At 38.5% G+C, this 22,985-nt stretch overlaps 1 protein-coding gene across 1 annotated transcript in view; it reads right to left on the bottom strand.

Moving 5' to 3' along the window:
* Nucleotides 1-1,457: 1,457 nt before the first annotated feature.
* The window catches only part of LOC126078952 (glycerophosphodiester phosphodiesterase domain-containing protein 4-like), a 144,297-nt gene continuing 122,769 nt past the window's right edge, over nt 1,458-22,985 (bottom strand). The window contains exons 11-14 of the mRNA XM_049889792.1: nt 22,141-22,362; nt 21,073-21,227; nt 6,408-6,555; nt 1,458-1,544 (exon numbers count right to left, since the gene is read on the bottom strand). Coding sequence (XP_049745749.1) covers nt 1,458-1,544; nt 6,408-6,555; nt 21,073-21,227; nt 22,141-22,362 — 612 coding nt within the window. The remainder of the gene's footprint in view (nt 1,545-6,407; nt 6,556-21,072; nt 21,228-22,140; nt 22,363-22,985) is intronic.

Raw genomic sequence — 22,985 nt, 5'->3', positions numbered from 1 at the left:
CTATGAACAGAGGGATGAAGAAAAGAACACTAAAGACTTCATAAGAAACTATGTAAGAAAGAAGACAAAGGACCGATTCCTTTAACATGCTGAAAACACACCCTCACAGGTGAGGGGCAATGAACGCCTTCTGGCGGCAGAAGTGGCGGCAGCAGGTGCAGCGGTACATGCCCATCCTGGACGTGGCCGTGGCGCAAGATGTGGCACTGTGTGTTTAGTGTTCAGGGCTCTCTTCTCCTCAGCCTGAATGGGGCTGGGCTGTGGTGCTGGCTGAGGTCCTGGCTTCTGCCAAGTCGTCCTTGTTCTTTCCCTGGTTCTAAACCTGGTTCTGCACCTTCTAGGTGTGTCTCTTGGAGGTGCCCAAATAGCTCTTCAATAGATTCTCTTTCTGTGTGGGTGAGGCAAAATTGGTTCCTGTAGCATGCAACTAAGAACACTTAAAAACGGGAAAAATTCTTTGTTTTCTACTCTTATTATTTTCTTACACTATTTGAATATATAGGGGCTTGGGGGTCAGGTTAACTTGTACTTTTTCTAAGGGAGCCAGTGGGTAGAGGTGGAGAAATAGGAGTGGGCTAGACTTTACCTTTGTGAATGTTGGCTCTTATGTACATTTTATCTCTCTGTTCACCTTTCCACCTGGAAAAAAAGCAGATCATTCATGAACCTCACAGGCTTCTCTGAAAAAAGGCAATAACTCAAGGCAGTGGCCTGGAAGGAAAACTACGAAGCCAAATTCTCATTTAAGCAGAGGGTTTGTGCTCCCCTCCCCCCTTTAAAGGATAAGTGACAAATCAAGAAATGACAAGCCACAATGGGGCCTGAACTAGCACACTCTCCTCAAGCTACTACATGTCTTCAACCAGGATGTTCCCCCTTTCACCTTGAACTTCCAATCCTGTAGGATTTTCCCTGAAATGTCTCTCAAATATAATTTTCTTGGACAGATTAAAAGACTGGCCCAGAAGGGGATGGTTATTTTCCCAGATTCACTCAACAACTAAAGGGTAAAGCCCGCGCTAAAACCCAGGCTTCCCAGTTGATGAACTTGCTCTTTGCACAGCACCTCACTATATTCTGTTTCCTGTAACGTGAGAATATGGAGGCACTTGTCCTGGCCAACCTTCAACTCCTGCCCTCTCCCAGAAGCTACATAGTGAACCCGTGGTAGTGTGCACTGGCTAAGCTTCGCTGAGAGTCTTCATCGTCAAAATATTTTCTAATGTTGGGGAAAAAGGAGGGGAGTGAGGAGCAGCGGGCAGCATGAGAAAAAATGAGAAGAAACAAGAAATTCAGACTATAAGCACCATCTTCCTGAGAATTTGCCCAAGTGAGATTACAAAAAGAATATAAGTCTTCCCCCTCCCCCCTTAACTTCTATCTTTTTCTAACTTCTGTAAGAACCATTTATCATTTTATTTTGGGAAGCAAATCATTTAAAATATATAAATATATACTTACCAGTGAAAATAAAATATGGCAAAAATTAAAACTGCAGAAATACCATCTATGAGAAGCCATATGAACATATAGTACCTTGGTGTCTGTAAAACATGAAACGAGTGACAATTAAAGGACTTTGCAGTTGGAAGGGATTTCAGATCATGTGGGCCAAGTCCCTCGCTCTGCTACAAGAGCTAGAAGAGGGACAGAAGGGGGGATAGACCAGGTGGAGGAACACTGACTGACATGGTGGTCTCAAATACACAGAGTACCTGCTGCTATCCTAAGAACTACCCTTTACACATGCAGGGAGCCCTACAAGGGACAAAATACTTTATACCCTTCATCTCCCTTGACCCTCAAGACAGAGGTCTGAGAAAGTCACTTGACAGTAATTCTTCCTATTATACAGATTTGAAGCTGGGTCCAGAAAAGTCCCATACCAAGTCTGTTCTGGACCAGGACTACAGCCCGGCTTCTTATCCTCTAGTCCTCTATGTTTTCACGGCAGGTGTTCCCAAACGTGGCTGTACAAATCCACCTGGGCAGCTTTTAGTAATACAGGTTCCTGGGTCTCACTACAGATGTACGGAATCAGAATCTCTGCACTTTTAGCAAGCTTCCCAGATGATGCTGAAGCAACTAGTTTGTGAACCAGCATTTGGGAACCATTGTTCTAAATTATCCTGCTTTAAATAAATATGTTGAAATTACAATACCCCCTTACCTTACATGCCCCTTCTCCATGCTCCTTGCCTGAATCACCCAATTCCTACAGTCCTATCTCTTGGGTCCTCCTATGTGAGTTTCACAATTCCCTAGTTTGATCCTCCCTTCCCAGCTCCAATGTTCCCCCTACTCCAATTTCACTTGATACCACTGTGGCTGGCACATTTTATTATTTCTCAGGTCACTCTCAACCCTGTCTCAAGGTCTTTCCTTGCACTGAATAATAATAACACTAAGGATCGTGATAATAATGATAACAACAAACATTTAATGAGTATTTATTAGGAGCCAGGTAGGTGTTCTAAGAACTTTGAAGGTATTTTCATGTCCTCGCAACAGCCCCATGAGGCAGGTATAGTGGAAGCTCTTAATGAAAAGCCTCTTCTAAACCAAGGCCCTTAATTCCCTCTGGGAAACATACTGACCGACGCCTTGCCCTACTGACTGCTCCAGGACGCCCAGCGGGTGAACAGTATGTTCACCAAGAATCAGTTGCCCTTGTCTCCAAATGGCTTAGTTGGGTCAGTACTACTTGTTACTGTAATTCTGCAATGTAATTAAATACTGCTTAAATCTACAAAATTGGAGTGAAAAAAAGTATGTCATTGTCAAGAAAATTAAGTCAATGCTTTGAAACATTCAGTGAAGACAGGATAGGTCACTATAAAAAATAAACTGCTATTGAATTAGGTGAGGGTAGAATACTGTAAGAGACTGGAGTAGGGGAATTATAAAAAAGTAGATGAATTCCTCCTTCAGGTTTGTTTTCTCCCAATGACTTTCTTATTTCATTTTAAAGAAACAGAAATTAGAAATCACAGCTGGTTCGTTGGGTGTTAAAAGAACCAAGAGAACACAGAATTCAATCAGCTGAAGTATCCTCAAAGAAAAGACCTTGGCCCTATATCAAAAGTTGAGTAAATGAATATTTTAAATTAAATTAAAATGTGTAAGGCATGTGTGTGGTAGACTATTTACAAAAACAACCACACTACTCCTCCCAAGCCTCTCTGCAGGCTTCTTTGCCATGTGGCTTTGCTGCTCCTCACCATCCTGATGTGAAGTCTGTTTCTCCCTCACCTTGAATCTGGACTTGGCCATGTGATGTTCTTTGGCCAATCAGGCATTAGGAAACAACACTGGGAGAACCTGGAAAAGTGCCTGGGCATTGAGGCTTGGCCTCCCTTGAGGCTGGGAACCCTTCTGCCACTAGGTGAACACATCCAGGCTAGCCTCCGTGATGGTTTATGACCACATGGAGAGAGACCCAGTCATCCCAGGTGTCCCAACCATCCCGGTAAGGCCCCAGACATAGGAGTGAGTCCATCCTAGACCATCTAGCCAGCCATATTGGCTCAGACCAGAGGAACTACTCAGCTGTGATACAGAATTATGAGAAATAATGCCTTTCGTCTTAAGTTGCTAAGTTTTGAGGTATTTTTTTTAAAAGCAGTAAAAGCTACCTAATAGCATGTATATCTTTTTTTTTTTTTTTTAATAAATCCCTGCTTCAACTAACTTTTTCAATTAACTGACCAGTGATCACAGTCCAATTGTGTTGGATCAAAGTACTTCTACTGGAATATTATTATCTCCAATTTACAAAACAACACACTGAGGCATGGACAGGTTAATTAAGATTTCCAAGTTGACTATATAAGTAGTGGAGCCAAGATTTGAATCTGCACAATCTGACTCCAGAGCGTGGGATGCTGGCCCCACCTCCCCGAAGCAGTGACACACAGCAGGAGCCTGGAACTGTATATTGGGCCCTTTAAACAAGCCTCGGCCAGGTGTGGAGGGAAGATTTTCCACCTATATCTTTTGATATTTTGAATTTTGAAACACATGAATTTATTACCAATTCAAACATTAAAAAGAAAAAAAAATGCTTTCAGCAACAGTGGTAGCACTTAAGTAAATGTGTAGCCTCCCAAGGGGACAACTTTGAATGAGACATTACTGATTTGGGGGGATAGGATTATGGAGGAATGTATTGCTTTCAGAATTATGCATTTTTGTAATGACTGAATTTTATGTAATAAACAAGCTTATATTTATAACCTATTAAAAAGAACAAAAATGTTAGAAAAATATATAGAAATTCTACAGAACATTAAAAAAGCCCTGACCACAGACCCTGCCTACTGGAGTTGGGCTGAACACACATTTTTGCCTCCAGTCCCTATTTCCCACCTTGACTGGTCTCTGTCCTGGGCTCACACCCACAACTCACAGTTTACTCAGTACTCAAAACAACAGCGCTATAACTCATAATATTTCATTTAATCCTGACACAGAAAACCTGAAAGGTGGATTTTCTTTAAGTGGGACTTTTTCTTGCTGTTTCAAGTAAGGCTCCACAGGTCAGGACAGAACAGGGGTCTAAGGACCCCATGTTCCAAAGTGAGGGGCTAGGTCCTCTCCACAGGCCTCTGCTGAATTCCCATGGAGGATTTCTTAGAGTTGTCTACGTGTTGTGTTCCCCACCCCACCCGTGGTGATAGGGGCAGGTTGCTTTCCTCTCACCTCAGGCCAACTAAGAGGGGCTTCAAGGAGACTGCTTGGAGATCCCCTGGCCTGTGTTTCCTAGAATTTCAGCTTGAAATAGCTGGGCAAAAAGGGAGAGATGCCTTTGGAGGTTGGGGCTGTGATTAAAGGAGTGATGTGACTCCCATAAAGGGAGTTTACCAAAAACAGGAAACAAAAAAACCCATTGCCGTCGAGTCGATTCCAACTCATAGCAACCTTACAGGACCAAGTGGAACGGCCCCATAGAGTTTCCAAGGAGTGCCTGGTGGATTCGAACCGCTGATCTCTTAGTTAGCAGCCATAGCTCTTAACACACCACCAAACAGAGTTTGGGGGCAGTAAACTGCAGAATCCTGGAGGGCTGAGAGGGAAGTTATATGGGGGCAGGTGAGTGAGGAAGCTTTTCCTGGCCCAACAAACCTGTCATCCAAGGTTCCCTGCAGGTCATCTCCAGGAACCCATGGAAACCACCAGAGAGAGGAGAGCTCAGAGATTTGACATCTGCCATCACAGGGCCTTAAATGCAGTATGGGCCCTGTGAGACAGTGCTCTGAACCCTTCTCCCTAATCCCTTCTCTCCCCGGTCCTGACCCTTGATAGGTTAGAAATGGGGATTAGGGAGGGCAGAAGTAGGGAGACAGAAACCAGAGACCTCTGCCCACTTCAGCGTTCTCTGCCAAAAGCTTTACGTCACTACAGTTTGGAGTTTGGGTTATTACTCTAGAACAGGCACTTAAATTCTGAGATGAGGCTTCTTTGTAACTAAAAGTAAACTTCAAAAAAGAGTCTAAGAGTGGCTAGAAAAGCTATGGGACCTAAGCGATATTTCATTCAGGGGAGGGAAAAGCCTAGCTCACAAAGCAGGTTTTAAAAGTCATTGAGGAAAATTTAAACTGTTTTCTGCTTGTATGCTATTGTATCCCAACCTGCTCAATCTACTCTACCCAAACAAGATAAAAGGACTCTGTAGCAGTGAACTGGTTAGCTGGGGCTCCTTCCACTGACACTAACTGATGGGATTTGGCTGGTATTACAACCCAGGTCCTTCAGGTCCCCAAGCCTCTGGCAATGAGCAGTAGGAGGGTCAGAAGGGAAAACCAAGCTAGGCAACTGGACACTGGCTCCCTTCTTCAGAAGTGTTTTGTTCAGGGTACACAGTTTTTATACCAATGAAACCCAGTAGAAACCCAAAAATAGACCCACACAAATATGCCCAATTGATTTTTGACAGAGGTGCAAAAGCAACTTGTGATGGTTAGTTTTGACTTTTGTTCATACACTTGGTTTTCTCCTCATACTCCATGCCATTATTCATTGTTGCCACGCCTTTAGGAAAGTAACAAAGCTCTGGAGTCAGACCTCATTCTGAATCCCACATCATGAGACCTCGCAGAAGGATCTTAGACTCTAGGAGCTTCAATTTCCTCATGGGAATGATAACAGTAGCTAACTTAGAGGGTTAAATATCCAAAAGCATATTTTAGAAGTAATTCAATAAATGGCAATACTAATTAATCTCTCCCTGCAAATCACAGAAGGATCTAGGTGAGAGAAGGGAAAATGGTATATCTCCAATATCAAAGAAATCTCTACTCTTAAATAGCTCCCTAGTGGACTGCACAGTGGGTAATGTAGGGTGAGGTGGGAGGACATAGATCCCTATGGTACCAGGCTTGGAAGAACAATATGGGCAACCAGCTCACCATGAAGAAGTGAGGGTGATCAATCTCACTCAGGAGCTTAATGTTGTCTGTGGTGACTGAATGAATTCTGGAGCACCAGGCCAGTGAGAAGAGCCAAGGCTTATTGACGACATATAAGTTGATGGTGATGTTAGCGGCTTTATAATCTCTGAAATAAAAAGAGAACCCACAGGGTATTTAGATCTAGTCTCGCTCTCATCATCTACAAAAGGAAAAGCCACCATGTTATTGAAAGGCTGTTGTCTAAATCACCAGGAGCAGTGGGTCCTGGGATGACTTATGATGGAATATGACAGAATAGGCTCACATTGCAATGGGATAAAGGACTGAATTCAGTGCCTCTGCTCCCTTAGCAGCGTGGTGTGCTGGTAAACTGGATCTCCTAAGGAAAAGGGAAAAAAGAGAGGGGCAGGGGGAGGAGGGGGAGAAGGAGAAAGGAATTCCTTATTTGTAGCATTTGCAAATTTCCATGGTGTAAATACTCCTACACTGGCCAATTTCAGCTACCACTGGTAAAACCACTTTGCAAAATTCCTGAATATTTAATCACTGGAAAACAGTTTCGTGGTTTATTAAAAAGGTAAACATAGAGTTGGCATACTCAAAAGAATTTAAAACAGGTATTTAAATCCCACTCCTGGCAATACAAATTTGGAGCCCTGGTGGTACAATGAATATGAGTTCGGCTGCTAACCGAAAGTTTGGCACTTTGAATCCACCAGCCACTCCTTCGAAACCCTATGGGGCAGTTCTACCCTGTCCTATAAGGTCGCTATGAGTCTGAATTGACTCCACGGCAATGGGTTCGGTTTGGATTTATCCAAACAAAAACCATTTAAAATAGTCAAAAGGTGGAAACAACACACATGTCCATCAATCAATGGATGAATGGATAAAGAATTGTAGTATATCCATACAATGGATGGAGGGATATATTCAGTCAAAAAAGAATGACATACTGCCACATGGTACAATGTGCATGAACCTCAAAACACATTATGCTAAGTGAAAGAAGGCAGACACAAAAGACCACATATTGTGTGATTCCATTTATATGAATTACCCAGAATATGTAAATCCATAGAAACAAAGAGCAGATTTGTGGCTGCCAAGCTTTAGGGTGCTAGGAGAATGGGGACTGACTGCTTAATGAGTACAAGGTTTCTGTTTGGGATGATGACCAATGAAAACGCCAAAGCTTGGGTCAGGCACACCTTAGTTCTTAAAGTGACATCTGTGCTCTTTAACACTTTAAACAGGTCTTTTGCAGCAGATTTGGCCAATGCAATGTATCGCTTGATTTCTTGACTACTGCTTCTACGGGCATTGATTATGGATCAAAGTGAAATGAAATCCTTTTCATTTTCTCCGTTTATGATAATGTTGTTTATTGGGCCAGTTGTGAGGATTTTTGTTTTCTTTCTGTTGAGGTATAATCCATACTGAAGGCTGTAGCCTTTGATCTTCATCAGTAAGTGCTTCAGGTAATCTTCACTTTCAGCAAGCAAGGTTGTGTCATCTGCATAACACAGGTTGTTAATGAGTCTTCCTCCAATCCCGATGCCCCCTTCTTCTTCATATAGCCCAGCTTCTCAGGTTATTTGCTCAGCATACAGATTGAATAAGTATGATGAAAGGATACAACCCTGACACACACCTCTCATGACTTTAAACCACACAGTATTCCCTTGTTCTGTTCAAAAGACTGCCTCTTGGTCTACGTACAGGTTCCTCATGAGAATTAATACATTTAGTATATGTTACTAAAATAAATTTAGTAAGGTTGTAAAACAAATTTAATATGCAAAAATAAAATTTATTTGTATACGCTAACAATGAACAAATGGAAAAAGAAATCAAAAACAGTATCATTCACAATAGCATTCAAGATATAAAGTACCTAGAGATAAATTCAATAACTATAAACTTGAGGACATTAAAAAAGCTAAGTGAAATACACAAAAGGACAAATACTGTTTGATTCCACTTATACAAGGTACCTAGAAGAGGCAAACTCATAGAGACAGAAAATAGAATAGAGGTTACCAAGGGCTGAGGAGAGGAGAAAAAGGGGAGTTGTTGTTTAATGGGTATATAATTTCTATATGGGATGATGAAAAGATCTGGAAATAGATAGAAGTGATGGTAACACAACATTATGAATGTATGTAACACCACTGAATTGTATAGTCAAAACCTTAAAACAGTAAATTTTATGTTACCACAATAAAAAAGAAAGAAAAAAGAAACAGACCTACACAGATATGGCCAAATTGTTTTTGACAAAGGTGTATAGGCAACTCAATGGAGAAAGTATAGTCTCTTCAGCAAATAGTGTTGAAACAACTGGATATCTATACCCAAGAAAATGAACCTTGACCTAAACTTTCCCCTAGATAAAACTGAGTGAAAATAGATCATACATAAATGTAAAATGTAAAGGTATAATACTTTTAAAATAAAACATAGGAGAAAATCCTTGTGACCTTGGATTAGGCAAAGAGTTCTTAAATATGATACTAAAACCATGATCCACAAAAGGAAAAAACTGATAAATTGCATTTCATAAATTAAAAAAACATTTCCTCTGCCAAAAACACCAGTGAGAGAATGTAAAGACAAGCTACAGAAAGGGAGAAAATATTTTCAAATCACATACTGAGCAACGAAGTTGTATCCAGCATATATAAAGAACTCTCAAAACCCAAAGGTGAGAAAACAAACAACCTAATTTTAAAAATAATGGACACCCATTCTTCATAAAAACTCTCAATAAAATAGGAATAGAAGGGAAATTTCTCAACATAATAATGGGCATCTATATAAAACCAAGAGCCAACATCATTCTCAATGGAGATACGCTGAAAGCATTCTCCCTGAGAATGGGAACCAGACAAAGGTGCCCTTTATCACCACTATTTAATATTGTGCTGGAAGTCCTAGCTAGAGCAGTAAGGAAAGAAAAAGAAATAAAGGGCACCTAAATTGAAAAGGAAGAAGTAAAATTATCCCTTTTCACAGCTGGTATGATCCTATACACAGAGAACCCCAAAGAGTCCACAAGAAAACCACTGGAACTAATAGAAAGATTCAGAAGAATAGCAGGATACAAGACCAACATACAAAAATCAGGTGGATTCCTATACACCAACAAAGTGTACTTTGAAGAGGAAATCAGGAAAATAATACCATTTACAATAGCCCCTAAAAAGATAAAATACTTAGGAACAAATCTAACCAGAGACATAAAAGACCAATACAAAGAAAACTACAAAACCCTACTGCAAGAAACCAAAACAGAACTACATAAATGAACAAAGATACCATGCTCATGGATAGGAAGACTCAACATTGTGAAAATGTCAATCTTACCCAAAGCAATCTTCAGATATAATGGAAGCCCAATCAGATACCAACAGCGTTCTTTAATGAGATGGAAAAGCTAATCACCAATTTCACATGGGAAGGAAATAGGCCCCAGATAAGCAAAGCATTACTGAAGAAAAAGAACAAAGTAGGAGGCCTCACACTATCTACTATACAGCCACCGTAGTCAAAACAGCCTGGAACTGGTACAAAGACACATAGACCAATGGAACAGAGTCGAGAACCCAGGCGTAAATCCACCCACCTTTGGTCAGCTAATTTTTGACAAAGAACCAAAGTCCATTAAATGGGGAAAAGGCAGTCTTTTTAACAAATGGTGCTGGCAAAACTGGATGTCCTTCTGTAAAAAAAAATGAAACAGGACCCATACCTCGAATCATACACAAAAACTAACTCAAAATGGATCAAAGACCTACACAAAAAACCTAAAATGATAAAGATCATGGAAGAGAAAACAGGGACAGTGCTAAGGGTCCTACGTGGCATACATATAATAAAAACCATAACTAATGATACACAAACACCCAAAGAGAAACTAGATAACTGGGAGCTCATAAAAACTAACCACTTATGCTCATTAAAAGACTTCACCAAGAGAGTAAGAAGAAAACCTACAGAGTGGGAAAAAAACAATTGGCTACGACATACCTGACAAGGGTATAATCTTTAAAATCTATACAATGCTTCAACATCTTAACAACAAAAAGACAAATAATCCAATTAAAAAATGGACAAAGGATATGAACAGACACTTCACTAAAGAAGACACTCGGGCAGCTAACAGACAAATGAGAAAATGCTCATGGTCATTAGCCATTAGAGAAACACAAATCAAAACTATAATGAGATACCAGTTCATTCCAGCATTACTAGCACTAATCAAAAAAACAGAAAATAACAAATGTTGGAGAAGTTGCAGGGAGATTGGAACGCTTATGCACTGCAAGAGGGAATGTAAAATGGTACAACCGCTATAGAATACGATATGACGCCTCCTTAAAAAGCTAGAAATAGAAATACCATTTGATCCAGCAATCCTACTCCTAGGAATATATCCTACAGAAGTAAGAGCCATCACATGAATACATGCATGCACACCCATGTTCACTGCAGTATTATTCACAAGAGCAAAAAAGATGCAAACACTCTGAGTGTCCTTCAACAGAGACAAGACGGCAGGAAGGGGCAGGGAACCTGGATGAATGGACAAGGGGAAGCCAGGGTGTAAAGGGAAAGCGGGAGCATGCTGACACATTGAGGGGATTCCAACCAATGTAACACAACAATTTGTGTATAAATTTTTGAATGAGAAATAACTTGCACTGTAAACTTTCACCTAAAACACAGTAAAATTAAAAAGAGAAAAAATGGTAAAGGGGGGGAAGATGATAACTTCAACAGACACTTAACCAAAGAGGATATAGAATGGCAAATAAGCACATTAAAAGATATTTAACATCATTAGCCATTACGTAAATGCGAATTAAAACCACTGTAAGATACCATTACACATCTACTAGAATGGAAAAAACAAAACAAAGAAAAGCAAAACAAAAATATTCGACACTACCAAGAGCTGTGGAAGATGCAGAGCAGCCAGCATACATTGCTGGTGTCCAGCCCCTCTGGAAAACACTTTGGCAGTTCCTCAAAATGTTAAGCATGTTAAGGATGTTGACAGCAAGTGGAACTCTCATACTTTGCTGGTGGGAATAAGAAATGGTACAACCACTTTGAAAATCAGTTTGGTAGTTTCTTAAAAAGTTAAACATATACTTAACCATATCATGCAGTCCTTCCACTCCCAGGTACCTACCCTAGAGAAATGAAAACTTACATGCGCTCAAAACCTTTACATGAACGTTCTTACCAGCTTTATTTGCAATAACTCCAAACTAAGAACAAGCCAAATGTCTATAAACAAGTGAATATATAGACAAATTGTGTTGTATCCATACAATGAAATACTACTTGGTAATAAAAAGGAATTAACTATTCATACATGGAAATTATGAATAAATCTCAAAATAATTATTCTAAGTGAAAGAAGCCAGACCCTCCTCTAAAATAAAAAAAAAAAAAACAAGAGTACATACTGTGTGGTTTCATTACAGAAACTTCTATATAATGCAAAGAAATCTACAGAGAGGCAAAGAAAGCAGATGCTGATTTGTCTGGGGACAGGGCTGGGGAAAGAACAGGGCAGTAGGAGGGAGTGCAAAGGAGTGATGGACATGTCCATTATTTTGACTCAGGTGATGGTTCCAGGAGGGTATACATATGGCAGAATTTTTTTAACGTGTAAACTTTTTAATGTGTAAACTTCAAATCAGTGCAGCTTATTGTATGTCAATTTTACCTCAATAAAGCTATAAATAAAACTGTTAGGCTAAAACATTCTCCACAAAATTTGAATTTGTAAAATTGGGCCTGAGAAAATTAGACACGATGAAAATATGATACAAATGAAAACTCACAATGATAAAAGTTATAATTCATAAAACGCCACAAGGATAAAAAACTGATTAGTCAATTCTTTATTACAAAATTTGCAGGGGAAATAATCCTATTAAAATAACTTCTGTAAGTTAAAAACAGAAAAAAAAATTGAGATAAGATCACTGCAGTTTCTCAGAAGATAGGCCTGGCAATCTGCTTCTGAAAAGGTCATAGTTCTGGAAACCCCTGTACACATGGGATTGCCATGAGTCGGAATCGACTCGACAGCAACTAACAACTGCAGTTTATAGAAAATCGATTGAGAAATTAAATAGATATCTCTTTGGAAAATAGTTTCTCAATGTTCATATAACTCTGATTAAAATAATATATCTAAAACATTCTCAGAGTCAAAATGGCAAGGTTAAAATATCTTGTTAACAGTGGCCTGATGGACTAGAAAGAGAATATTGATCACTGAAAATGTGATCGTAATCAGGTCATCAACATTACACAATTATTTAATGTATAACTGTTTCATTTGTTATAATTTAGAGATACTGGGAATGATTTTGAATAAAGTCCTATTCATGAATTTATTGCAATCAGCTTTGTATTACAGCTACGTGGGAAAAAGACTTATTCTCCCTACTAGAGTACATACCGTCCTTAAGGAAAAGAAGGATGCCTTGCTAATGTTGACCTTTTGTATAAAATTTCTATGATGCATTTACATATTACTACTCAGCAAACATTTGTTGAGCTAAATGAAGCTGCTTAACTTTATACGAGAACTCCGGATATGATCCCTGTTAAACCTGAGGGAAGTTGGGACTATGGCTATATAACGATGGCCAAGGGAATACCTATAAAGGCACAGTGGTAAAAGAACTTGGACTCTGGCATCTGTCAGGCCTATGTTTAAAGCCCAGGTGCACAATTGACCAACTGTCAGTGATGAATTACCTAACCGCTCTGAGCTTTAGTTTCCTCATTTAAAAAATGGGATAATAATGCCCACTACATACTACGTAGGAGCCCTGGTGGCATAGTGGTTAAGAGCTTGCTGTTAATTAAAAGGTCAGCAGTTTGAATCCAAAAGCCACTCCTTGGAAATCCTATGGAGCAGTTCTATTCTGTCCTATAGGGTTGCTATGAGTTGGAATTGACTCGATGGCAATGGGTTTTTGGTTTCTTACATAGTTTGTATGGATGGAGATGATAAAAGCAGCAGCTAACATTTATTGTGCTTTTACATTTGTCCAGCATTCTGCTCTGTGCATTACAAGAATTAGCTCACTCTTTCAGCCATTCCTTCCAGTAGGTACCATTGTTATCCTTAACTTACAAATGAGAAAACTGATGATCAGAAACTTCCAAAGTCACACAGGAAACGATGGGTAGGGCAGGATTTGAAACAGAATCTGTGTTCTACTAACCACAGAACTTTACACATAATAAAGGCTCGATAAATGGAAGCTTTTATAATTATTTTTCAACTACTAGATCAATCTAAGTTATGATTAGGAGGGAAGAACATAACTTTAGAGTCATTTTCTATTTGAAAAAAGTAAAAGTAAATAGAAATGCTGTCAACATAGAGGGGTAACCGTGTAAGAAAAATCTTCTGGTTGAGAAATAGACAGTAAAGCACACATAATTTTCCAATGCTAAAAGACAAAAAAGGCATTATATGAGTAACCTCTCCATGGCCAGAGAGACAGAAAATGCAGACACAGAGGTATATCCAACAGCCTGCTTCATGGCTTGGAATGCAGAAAAATGTCTATGGGAATTTTTATAAAGCCTAGCAAGAGCTTGTGATTTAGGCTGGGTTCTCTAGAGAGGCAAAACCAGTGAAGTATATAAATATCTGTATAAAAAAAAAAATAGAGAGATTTATATAAAGGAAATGGCTCACGTGGTTGTAGAGGCCAGGAAGTCCCAAATCTGTGGGTCACGCTGGAGGCTTCCCCTGATTCACATAGCTGCAGGGGCTGGCGACCCAAGATCAACAAGTCAGACAGCAGGGCTCTGGCTCACAGGCTACGAAGACGAATGAATCCCGTGATCAGCAGGCAAGATGGCAGATAAGCTGCTAGCTCAAGTCCCAAGAACTGGAGGTCAGACAAACAGGAGCCAGCTGCAGGATCCAGTGTGAGTAAAAGCCCAAAAGCCTTGTCAGAAAGTCCACGTATATTCAGTGCAGGCCACACGCCCAAGGAAACACCGCTTCAACTGAATGGCCACTCACAGCAGATCCCATCATGGAAGTGATCACGTATCAAATCCATCACGGAAGTGATTGTATCATCATACAGCTGCCAAACTACATTATACCTGCCAAACCACTGAGAATCATGCCACAGCCAAATTGATACACAACCTTAATGATCACACCTTGAATATATATATTTCTCTCCAAGGAAGACCCTGTCTCTGGAACATTCACAATTACCTGAAAAATTTATCCTTAAATCTAAGAGGAAGGATATGAAATAAAAAGTTACCTTTTTATTCCTAGGTGCTTTTAATCAGGGACAGATCACCCAATAACAAGGTAGGCATCTGCTTAGAGCATCAAAAAAAACAGGGGCACCAGTTGTCCAAAGCAAAGACCCATAGATGCCAAGCAGACAGGACACAAGGAAAAGTGAGCACTGCAGTGGAAGGAAACCAGCAAGGCACTAAATAAAACTGATACCAGCTCCAGTGTGTGAGAATGTGCCAGCTGGAAATAAAAGTTAATCCAGGGTCACGAGGACACCCACATGAAAGGTTGTTTAAGCTATGAAGCCCCTACCACTTCAAAACCTTTGTTGACGTCTGTGTCCTACAGTCCCCTCCTTATCTCAGCAGGTCTCCTGAGTTAATACTATTTCTTTCTAATAAACAAGAGGTGGGGGAGGTCTGTTGAATCTAACTGTTGCTACGTTCACCCAATATGCCACTGTATCCAACATGAGCAATTACTGGGCAACGACATTTTATAAGTAATATATACATAAACCAAACCCGTTGCCGTTGAATCAATTCCGACTCATAGCGACCCTATAGGACAGAGTAGAACTGCCTCATAGAGTTTCCAAGGAGTGCCTGGTGGATTTGAACTGCTGACCTTTTGGTTAGCAGCCATAGCACTTAACCACTACACCACCAGGGTTTCCATTAATATGTATATAATTAATATTAAGATAACAGATCTCTGATCCATTTTGAGAGAACATTCACATCTGCTGATCCAGCAACTCCAGCCAGAAGGGCCAGCAATGCTCTTTGCCATGATATAAACACAAGGGTACGCTCTTGCACACATCCTGGTAAACAACCAATGGGAACTACAGTCCAAGGTGACATACAGAAGTGAGGGAACTCGAATTCAATCAAGTTACTTTTAAATGCTGTATAGCATTTATGTACAGAGTTATGTCCTAAGTTTTGTACACAATAATATTTATAACTTTAAAATATATTTGGCATACATGTATATGTAATCTAGCACATTTAATATAATATTAACATGGGTAATAATTTAATACATTACTAATATAGCAAAATCCAAAAATTACTGGAAATCTTAATATTTGTCTAACACAAAAATGTTTAATTTTGTATCAGGTAAGTTTTGTTCTTATTCTCTGTTGTGAGAGACACAGTGCTTGATATTACTCTATGTATGCTAATCAATGAGGTACTAGGCACATTAAGAGGACACAAAATTGAATATATATTTATTATGCAAAATACACTTCTGTTTTCAACGAGTGTGCCTCTAGATTCATCTTCTAAGAAAGGAACACAGGGAGTTCATCAGAACATTATATTTATATTTTATCAGAATATTTACATATCTCCATGTAAGAGAAGTGAACATTTCCTGAAGGAAATAAATGAATAGATAATAAAAATTATATAAATGTATTTTCCATTTCCCTTCAGACTGACTTTCTTTTAAGAAATTAATAGATATTGTTATAACTCACAAAACAAACTTGCTTATTGAGAAGTGCTATTATTACATCAATTATGTACATAACTCCAAATATGGGCATTGAACAATCCCACAAATAAATAAAACGTCCCGTGCAAAGCAAACCAAAACGTGTCTTCAGGCTGAACATACCCTTTATTGGTATGCTCTTTGCGATCGCTAGTGCCCCCACTGGGTATTGACAGTAGTCTAATAACTGTGAAGACACAGCACCAAAGGACAGAACGTGAGTGTGCAGGCTTTTAAGTACTATTTCAAGACAAAAACACTCATGGAGATCTGCAAGGGGCCTCCAACAAACATCACAGGACAAGCGAATGAAATTATTTCTGACTGCCTTATACTATTTCTTTTGACTGTTTAAGATCTGAAGAACAAAATGACATGTTCCAAATCAATTTTTTTTTACTTAATAATTCTAAAATATAAATTTTTGTGTTACCATCCAACTTTTAATGTAAATTTTATTTTATAAATTTTATTTATTCAAAATTATTTGCTATGGTAGAACCAAATTTAAAAAGTGATATAATTTTTCATCCCTAAAATGAAACAGCAATAACTAAGTGAAGTGCAAAAATGAAAGCTGCAGAAGATAAAAGGATTCGTGAATTCTAAAGACAATTACAAAATTAACCTCCTTTTTAAAACGTAATGAATTAGAAGAGCCTTTTTCCATTGTATCTCAAATAGCTTTAGTAGTACCCCTAGTGCTGAAATTACTAATAGCCATACAAATATAACAGAATTTATTCCTAATTCTGTACCTATTCCTCGGTGTACTAAGAAAAAATTAATAGTGGTGTAGCAAGTGAAACTATTTTAGAATCTGAAATTGTCACATCAACAGAAATACAAATCCTGTTTTCTGAAATAATTTTCCTTCTAATGATGTAAATTACTGAATCAAAACAGGGCCAAGAGATTGTCAGCATCACGGTGGACCATTTGAAAATTCGTGTTGAAAATTTCTGGATAGTAAATAAGCAAGGTTCTGTAGCCGGAATATATTTCTACAGTGCAAAGCTAATGGTGAAAATTATAAGAGGGAGTGGCTACTGTATTCTCCATCAGTCAGCTCTGTACGTTGTTTTGTTTGCAAACTATTCACTTCTAAATCATTTAATTCTCGATTTGCTACGGATGTATTTAGCAATTGGCGCAACGTGAATATGTTTGATAAACATGAAAACAGTTCAATTCACAGAGATTGTATGTTCTCACACTTAATCTGAAGACATGGTTTTGGCTTAATTTATGAGCTGAAAACACAATGAAGAATGTTAGTACTGGAAAGAAATTTTGCAACGCATTGTTGCTGTCATTATAATAATCACTAAATGTGGACTGTCTTTTCAATGAGGAGATGAAGTGTTTAAGTCCCCACAAAGTGGAAATTTTGGGGGTTTACTTGAACTCATTGTCCACTGTGATCCATTTTTAGCAGGTCACATCTCAAAATATGGTAACACAGGAAAGGGCAACCCATTGTATATGTCTACAACAATGTGTGAGGAATTAATCAATGTAATAAGTGATAAAGTTTGATCAACTATTTTCAATGAAATTAGTACAGCTTGATATTTCAGTTTGTCTGTAGATTGCACTCCTGATCTTTCTCATACAGATCACTTGAGTATTGTTTTAAGATACATATCTCCAACAGATGGAAAACCTGTCACACGATTTAGAATATTTACTAGCTTAAATTCATACTGATAAAGAAACTGCAAATCAAGTACTTCACTACTTATGTGAAGTTTCAAAATTAGATTTTTCTACGTGCAGAAGCCAGTCCTATGCCAACGCTGCCAATATGTCAAGGCGTTATAAAGGCATGAAAAAGAGAATTTTAGAACATAATGCATGTGCCATTTTCATACCATGTGCTGCACATTCACTGAAACTTGTAGGACGTAATGAAGTAGATTGTTGTCTGGAAGGAGTTGATTTTTTTCCCTTTGATCAGTTACTCTACACATATTTTGCCACCTTAATGGAGCCCTGCTGGCGCAGTGGTTAAGAGCCTGGCTGCTAACCAAAAGGTTGGCAGTTTGAATCCACCAGCCACTCCTTGGAAACCCTATGGGGCAGTTCTACTCTGCCCTATAGGATCGCTAGGAGTCAGAATTGACTCAACAGCAATGGGTACTCATGGTATGTTCTTAAAACATATTTAGGCAATGATTGAGTATTAAAATGCCTTTCCAACACACAACGGGAAGCACGTGCTGTAAAAACAACTGCAATCCTGAAACCCTAATCTTAGATTCTAGATGCCTCAGGAAATATTGCTGAAGAGAAGACACAAAAAGGAGATACCAAAAGAGAAGCTGAAAAATTTGCCAACAAGATGCAAGCACGAGAGTATGTATTTATGCTGGTTATGTGGAATAATATATTGCAGAGTTTTCATCAGATTAAGTCAAACTCGCCATGATTCAAAAGTAAATTTGAAGACATGCTCAGATCTCTACCAGTCATTAATAGGTATTTACATAATTTAAGAGAAGATTTTGAAAAATTTGAGAACACAACAAAACAAGTACTACCAAATACTGATTATCAAGCAATTCAGCATCACAGAAGCATTAGAAAGAAACAAGTAAATGACAGAAGTACTCCAGAAATACTGAGTCCCAGAGATCAATTTCATGTAAGCACACACTACACCGTCATTGACACATTTGAATCTTGCATGAAAAGAAGGGCAAAAGTATATGCAGTTCTTTCACATAAATTTTCCTTCTTAAAGAATGTGGATATACATAATGAAGAATGCATAAAGGCATCCAAGAAATTAGTGCAGGCTTATCCCAATGACTTAAATACAAAGCTTTATGGAGAAGTGTGACAATTTTGTTCTTAAATGAGACCTAAGTTTAGAGATTAGGTAAAGACAAATTTTACTCATGTAGGCATGTATGATTCCATAATAGAAGATAAAATACAATGCATATTTACCAATGTTGAAATTACATTGTGCATATTTTAACTTTAATGAACACAAACCGCACAACACAAAACTCATTTTCATCCTTCAAGAGACTCAAAAACTCTCAGCATACAACAATGATTCAAGAAAGACTCAATTCATTACCCTTATTACGTAGCGAAGTAGATATTTTTCAGCAGTTTAATTCTGATGAAATCGTTGAAGAATTTGTAAGAGCAAAGAACAGAAAAAATGTTTTAAATTATAACAGAGATGAAAGACCTATCTAAAAATAAAATATAGTCATTTGTTGTAATGTGTTTTCTGATTATTAAGTTTTCTTTTATGACATTTTTCATTTGTAATTATAGAGTTTATTATAAAACAAGCATCAAAACTGAAGTATGAGGCCGTTTAAAACAAAATTGGTGAAAGTCAACTTTTCGTTGTGGGAGGTCAACAGAATTTTACATTGATTGTTGAAACAACTAAGTTCACTGACTCATTTTCTTTGTTATAGAATTTCTTTTCATAGAAAATGTGGTATATAGTATCATGGATTGAACTGTGTCCCTCCAAAATATCTGTTAACTTGGCTAGGTCATGATTCTCTTGTATGATTATGTGATTGCCTGCCATTTTATCATCTGATGTGATTTCCCTGTGTGTTGTAAATCCTACCACTGTGATGTAACAAGATGGATTAGCAGCAGTTATATTGATGGGGTCTACAAGATTAGGTAGTGTCTTAAGCCAATCTCTTTGAGATATAAAAGAGAAGCGAGCAGAGAGACATGGGGACCTCATACCACCAAGAAAGGAGTGCCGGGAGCACAACACGTCCTTTGATCCTCAGGTTCCTGTGTTGAGATGCTCCCAGACCAGTGGAAGACTGATCCTCCAGAGGTGACAGAGAGAGAAGGCCTTCCCAAGGAGACAGCACTCTAAATTTGGATTTCTAGCCTAGTGGACTATGAGAGAATAAACTTCTCTTTCTTAAAGTCATCCGCTTGTGGTATTTGTGTTACAGCAGCACTAGATGACTAAGACATATAGTAAAAATATTAGTACCCTGTACCCAATAAAAAATTTATAATCTATTTCATCTCATTCCACTAAAATGGTATACACCACTTTTGCATTCAATCGCTAATATTATAGTCACATTTTAAAAGAAGTTACATCATAGATAGCTAAGACACACATATATATGTATACGTATATATATAACTCACATATCCCGTTTGAATGTGTGAGTGAGCAGAGTAGAAGACACCACAGAGTATTGGTCCTTAGGGCCCTCGCATGCCTTAATCTGGTCCTGCTTTTAATTCTGAAAATTTTTCTCCAACTGAGTATTCATGAAAGTGGTGGTTAATAATTTTAGATCCTTCTCATACTTGGCTGCTTGAAACTTAAAACTTTTTTTTTTTAAAGAATGATTTAGTAATATTCTTAATTATGCCTACTAGAAATCTGACTATCTGGATCATGAAGTTATATATGAGATACTGCAATTGATCTGGCAATGGCAGGAAGAAATAAAAAACTTTTTAAATTCTGACTTTTCCATGTCTACCTTAATAAAATCAGAAATGCAAAGTATACAAAAGAGTGTGCCAAATGATGAGGGATTAGGACACACAAAAAAGAAGGGGTTTAAGACTATGTTCCAGGGACATAGTCCATACTTTATGTATCATTTGTAGGTAGAGGGAGGGAAGAGAAGAGATGGAAAAAGGCTGAAAAAGTGGAAGAAGGGTCGGGTAGGAAGGAGGAAGTAGGTGATTCCAAGAAGACGACTGCACATAGCAATCCTGAGATGGAGAGGGGAAACTAAGTAGCTTAGTTGGAATGTGGATTTTCTTCAAGTAAGGCAACTCAAGCTAAGAGAGGTATAGTCAATCACTTACCTCAAGCCGTTGTAGAACAACTCCTTGTAGTCAACATTTATTATTTTTATGTTTTCCTTTGAAAGTTGGTCAAGGGGGTATAACCGGCCCACTTGCTGAAAACCAGGAGCCATATGCCTGACGTAGTCCCTGTCAAAATTTGGCAACCAAAAAATCTGTAAAGAAAAACAGTAAATCCTTCAGTGGATAATCATCTGTCTCAGTACAAACAGCTCCACGTAGAATAGAGGGAGCACCGTTTTAGTACTGGTTAACAGTCTACGGGAAATATAGTGAGTGATTCTGGCCCTTGTGAAAAGGACCAGCCTGGCCTAATACAGACAGTCTGATGGGGCCTTCCCCAGAGTTATTTTGGAGCTGAGTTTTCTCAAGACCTCTCGTCCACCAGTTAACATCACGGACCAAGGGTCCACTATATCCATAAGTTTCATACTAGGCAAACTGTATGATGAGTGGGTAGATGAGGATGAAAGGTAGGAATCATAAACATCCCCTGGATAATGCTGCTGGAAACAATCCTTGAGAGGAGTCATTTCCTGCCAACAGGGAATGCTATTATGATTCATCTGTGAAAACAGTTCCATTTGCAAAAAAAATTCATATTTATTTCACTCCTAATACTCTCCCATATGATTCTGTGAATTAGCTGCCCAAATGTAGAGAGTTGCTTCTGAGAAATATGATGAATGAGTCTCTGCTCAAATATGAAGCAGGTACCCTTTCTACATTATTCATCAAAGCCAATTTATCAAAGCCTTAATGTTACCCAAGCTCTTTCTAATAGATCTATGTTAGTGATGGTGCAGGTCACATCACATGGTCATTATAAACATTCCTCTTTGACAGGGTGCTGATATTTCATCTGGTTTGGAATAGTAAATGGCCTGCTTGCTATTTAACTGGGTCATCCTCAAATTGTTACCTGTAGCCGTATTAGCAACCATCTACAAAATTACTTAAGGATCCCATCCATGGAGGAGCCACACAGCTGATCACGTCCAACTGCTATACTCCTGGGACATGCTATCCACCTCCCAATCTCTACTATAAACACTGAGATAGACGTACCAGATGTGGCTCAATTTTAGAGTCAAGGATCACGCTTACTACCAGTCGGACAAATGTATTTCTGTGAGGATGTTTTGGTGGAGGGGTTGTAAGATCAAATATCACGTATTTTTTTTCCTTCTGTGCGAGATCCAATAAATCACGTAATTTGGGGATTTTCTGATTTCTTGCTTTTTCATTATCAGCCTCTGATAGGGGTTCCATACGATAAAATGGTTTGTCCTAAAAATATACAAATACATCAGAAAATACATTGGCTCCCATCAAAAGCATTTCCTGGTTCTCTTGCTAGGTAGTCCTACCTCCATCTTCCTCCATTACCATTCAACCTACCAGGCCCTCTGAAACACTGGTTCTGAGATCAGAGTTGACAAGAAGAAAAGTAAAATGTAATCTTCATAGGTGATTCTGGTGTTTGCAATGGTTTCTTCTATATCTAAGACCATGTTATATTTGCACTGAAGGTCTTTTATGTTCTAGTTCTGACCTTTCTTTTCAGGCTTTTCTTCCATAACTCAAGGTAATATATCCCTTTTCAGTTTCACTAGATTTCCACATATGTTCTTACTGTTGTAGTTTTGAGTAATGGGAAGAGGCTTTGGCCTTAGACTTAATTGGCTATAATCCCAGCTCTACCACACATTTGTCCTCTTTGACAAATCTTCCTGTTAAAATCCTACCTCCAACCTACAAAGCCCAGTTCAAATGCTAGCTTCTTCATGAAGTCTTCCTTAAGTATTCCTGAACTAAAAATAACATCAATGGTGTGAAACCTCTATAGCCTGTTTTTATGCCTGCTTAATTGTATGCCTCACTCTGCTTTCTACAGTTACTTGTACATGTCT

The sequence above is a fragment of the Elephas maximus genome, chromosome 7, assembly GCF_024166365.1.
Source record: "Elephas maximus indicus isolate mEleMax1 chromosome 7, mEleMax1 primary haplotype, whole genome shotgun sequence".
NCBI lineage: Eukaryota > Metazoa > Chordata > Mammalia > Proboscidea > Elephantidae > Elephas > Elephas maximus.
The sequence above is the reverse complement of the archived record's forward strand: the minus strand, read 5'-3'. Positions and strand labels throughout refer to the sequence as shown.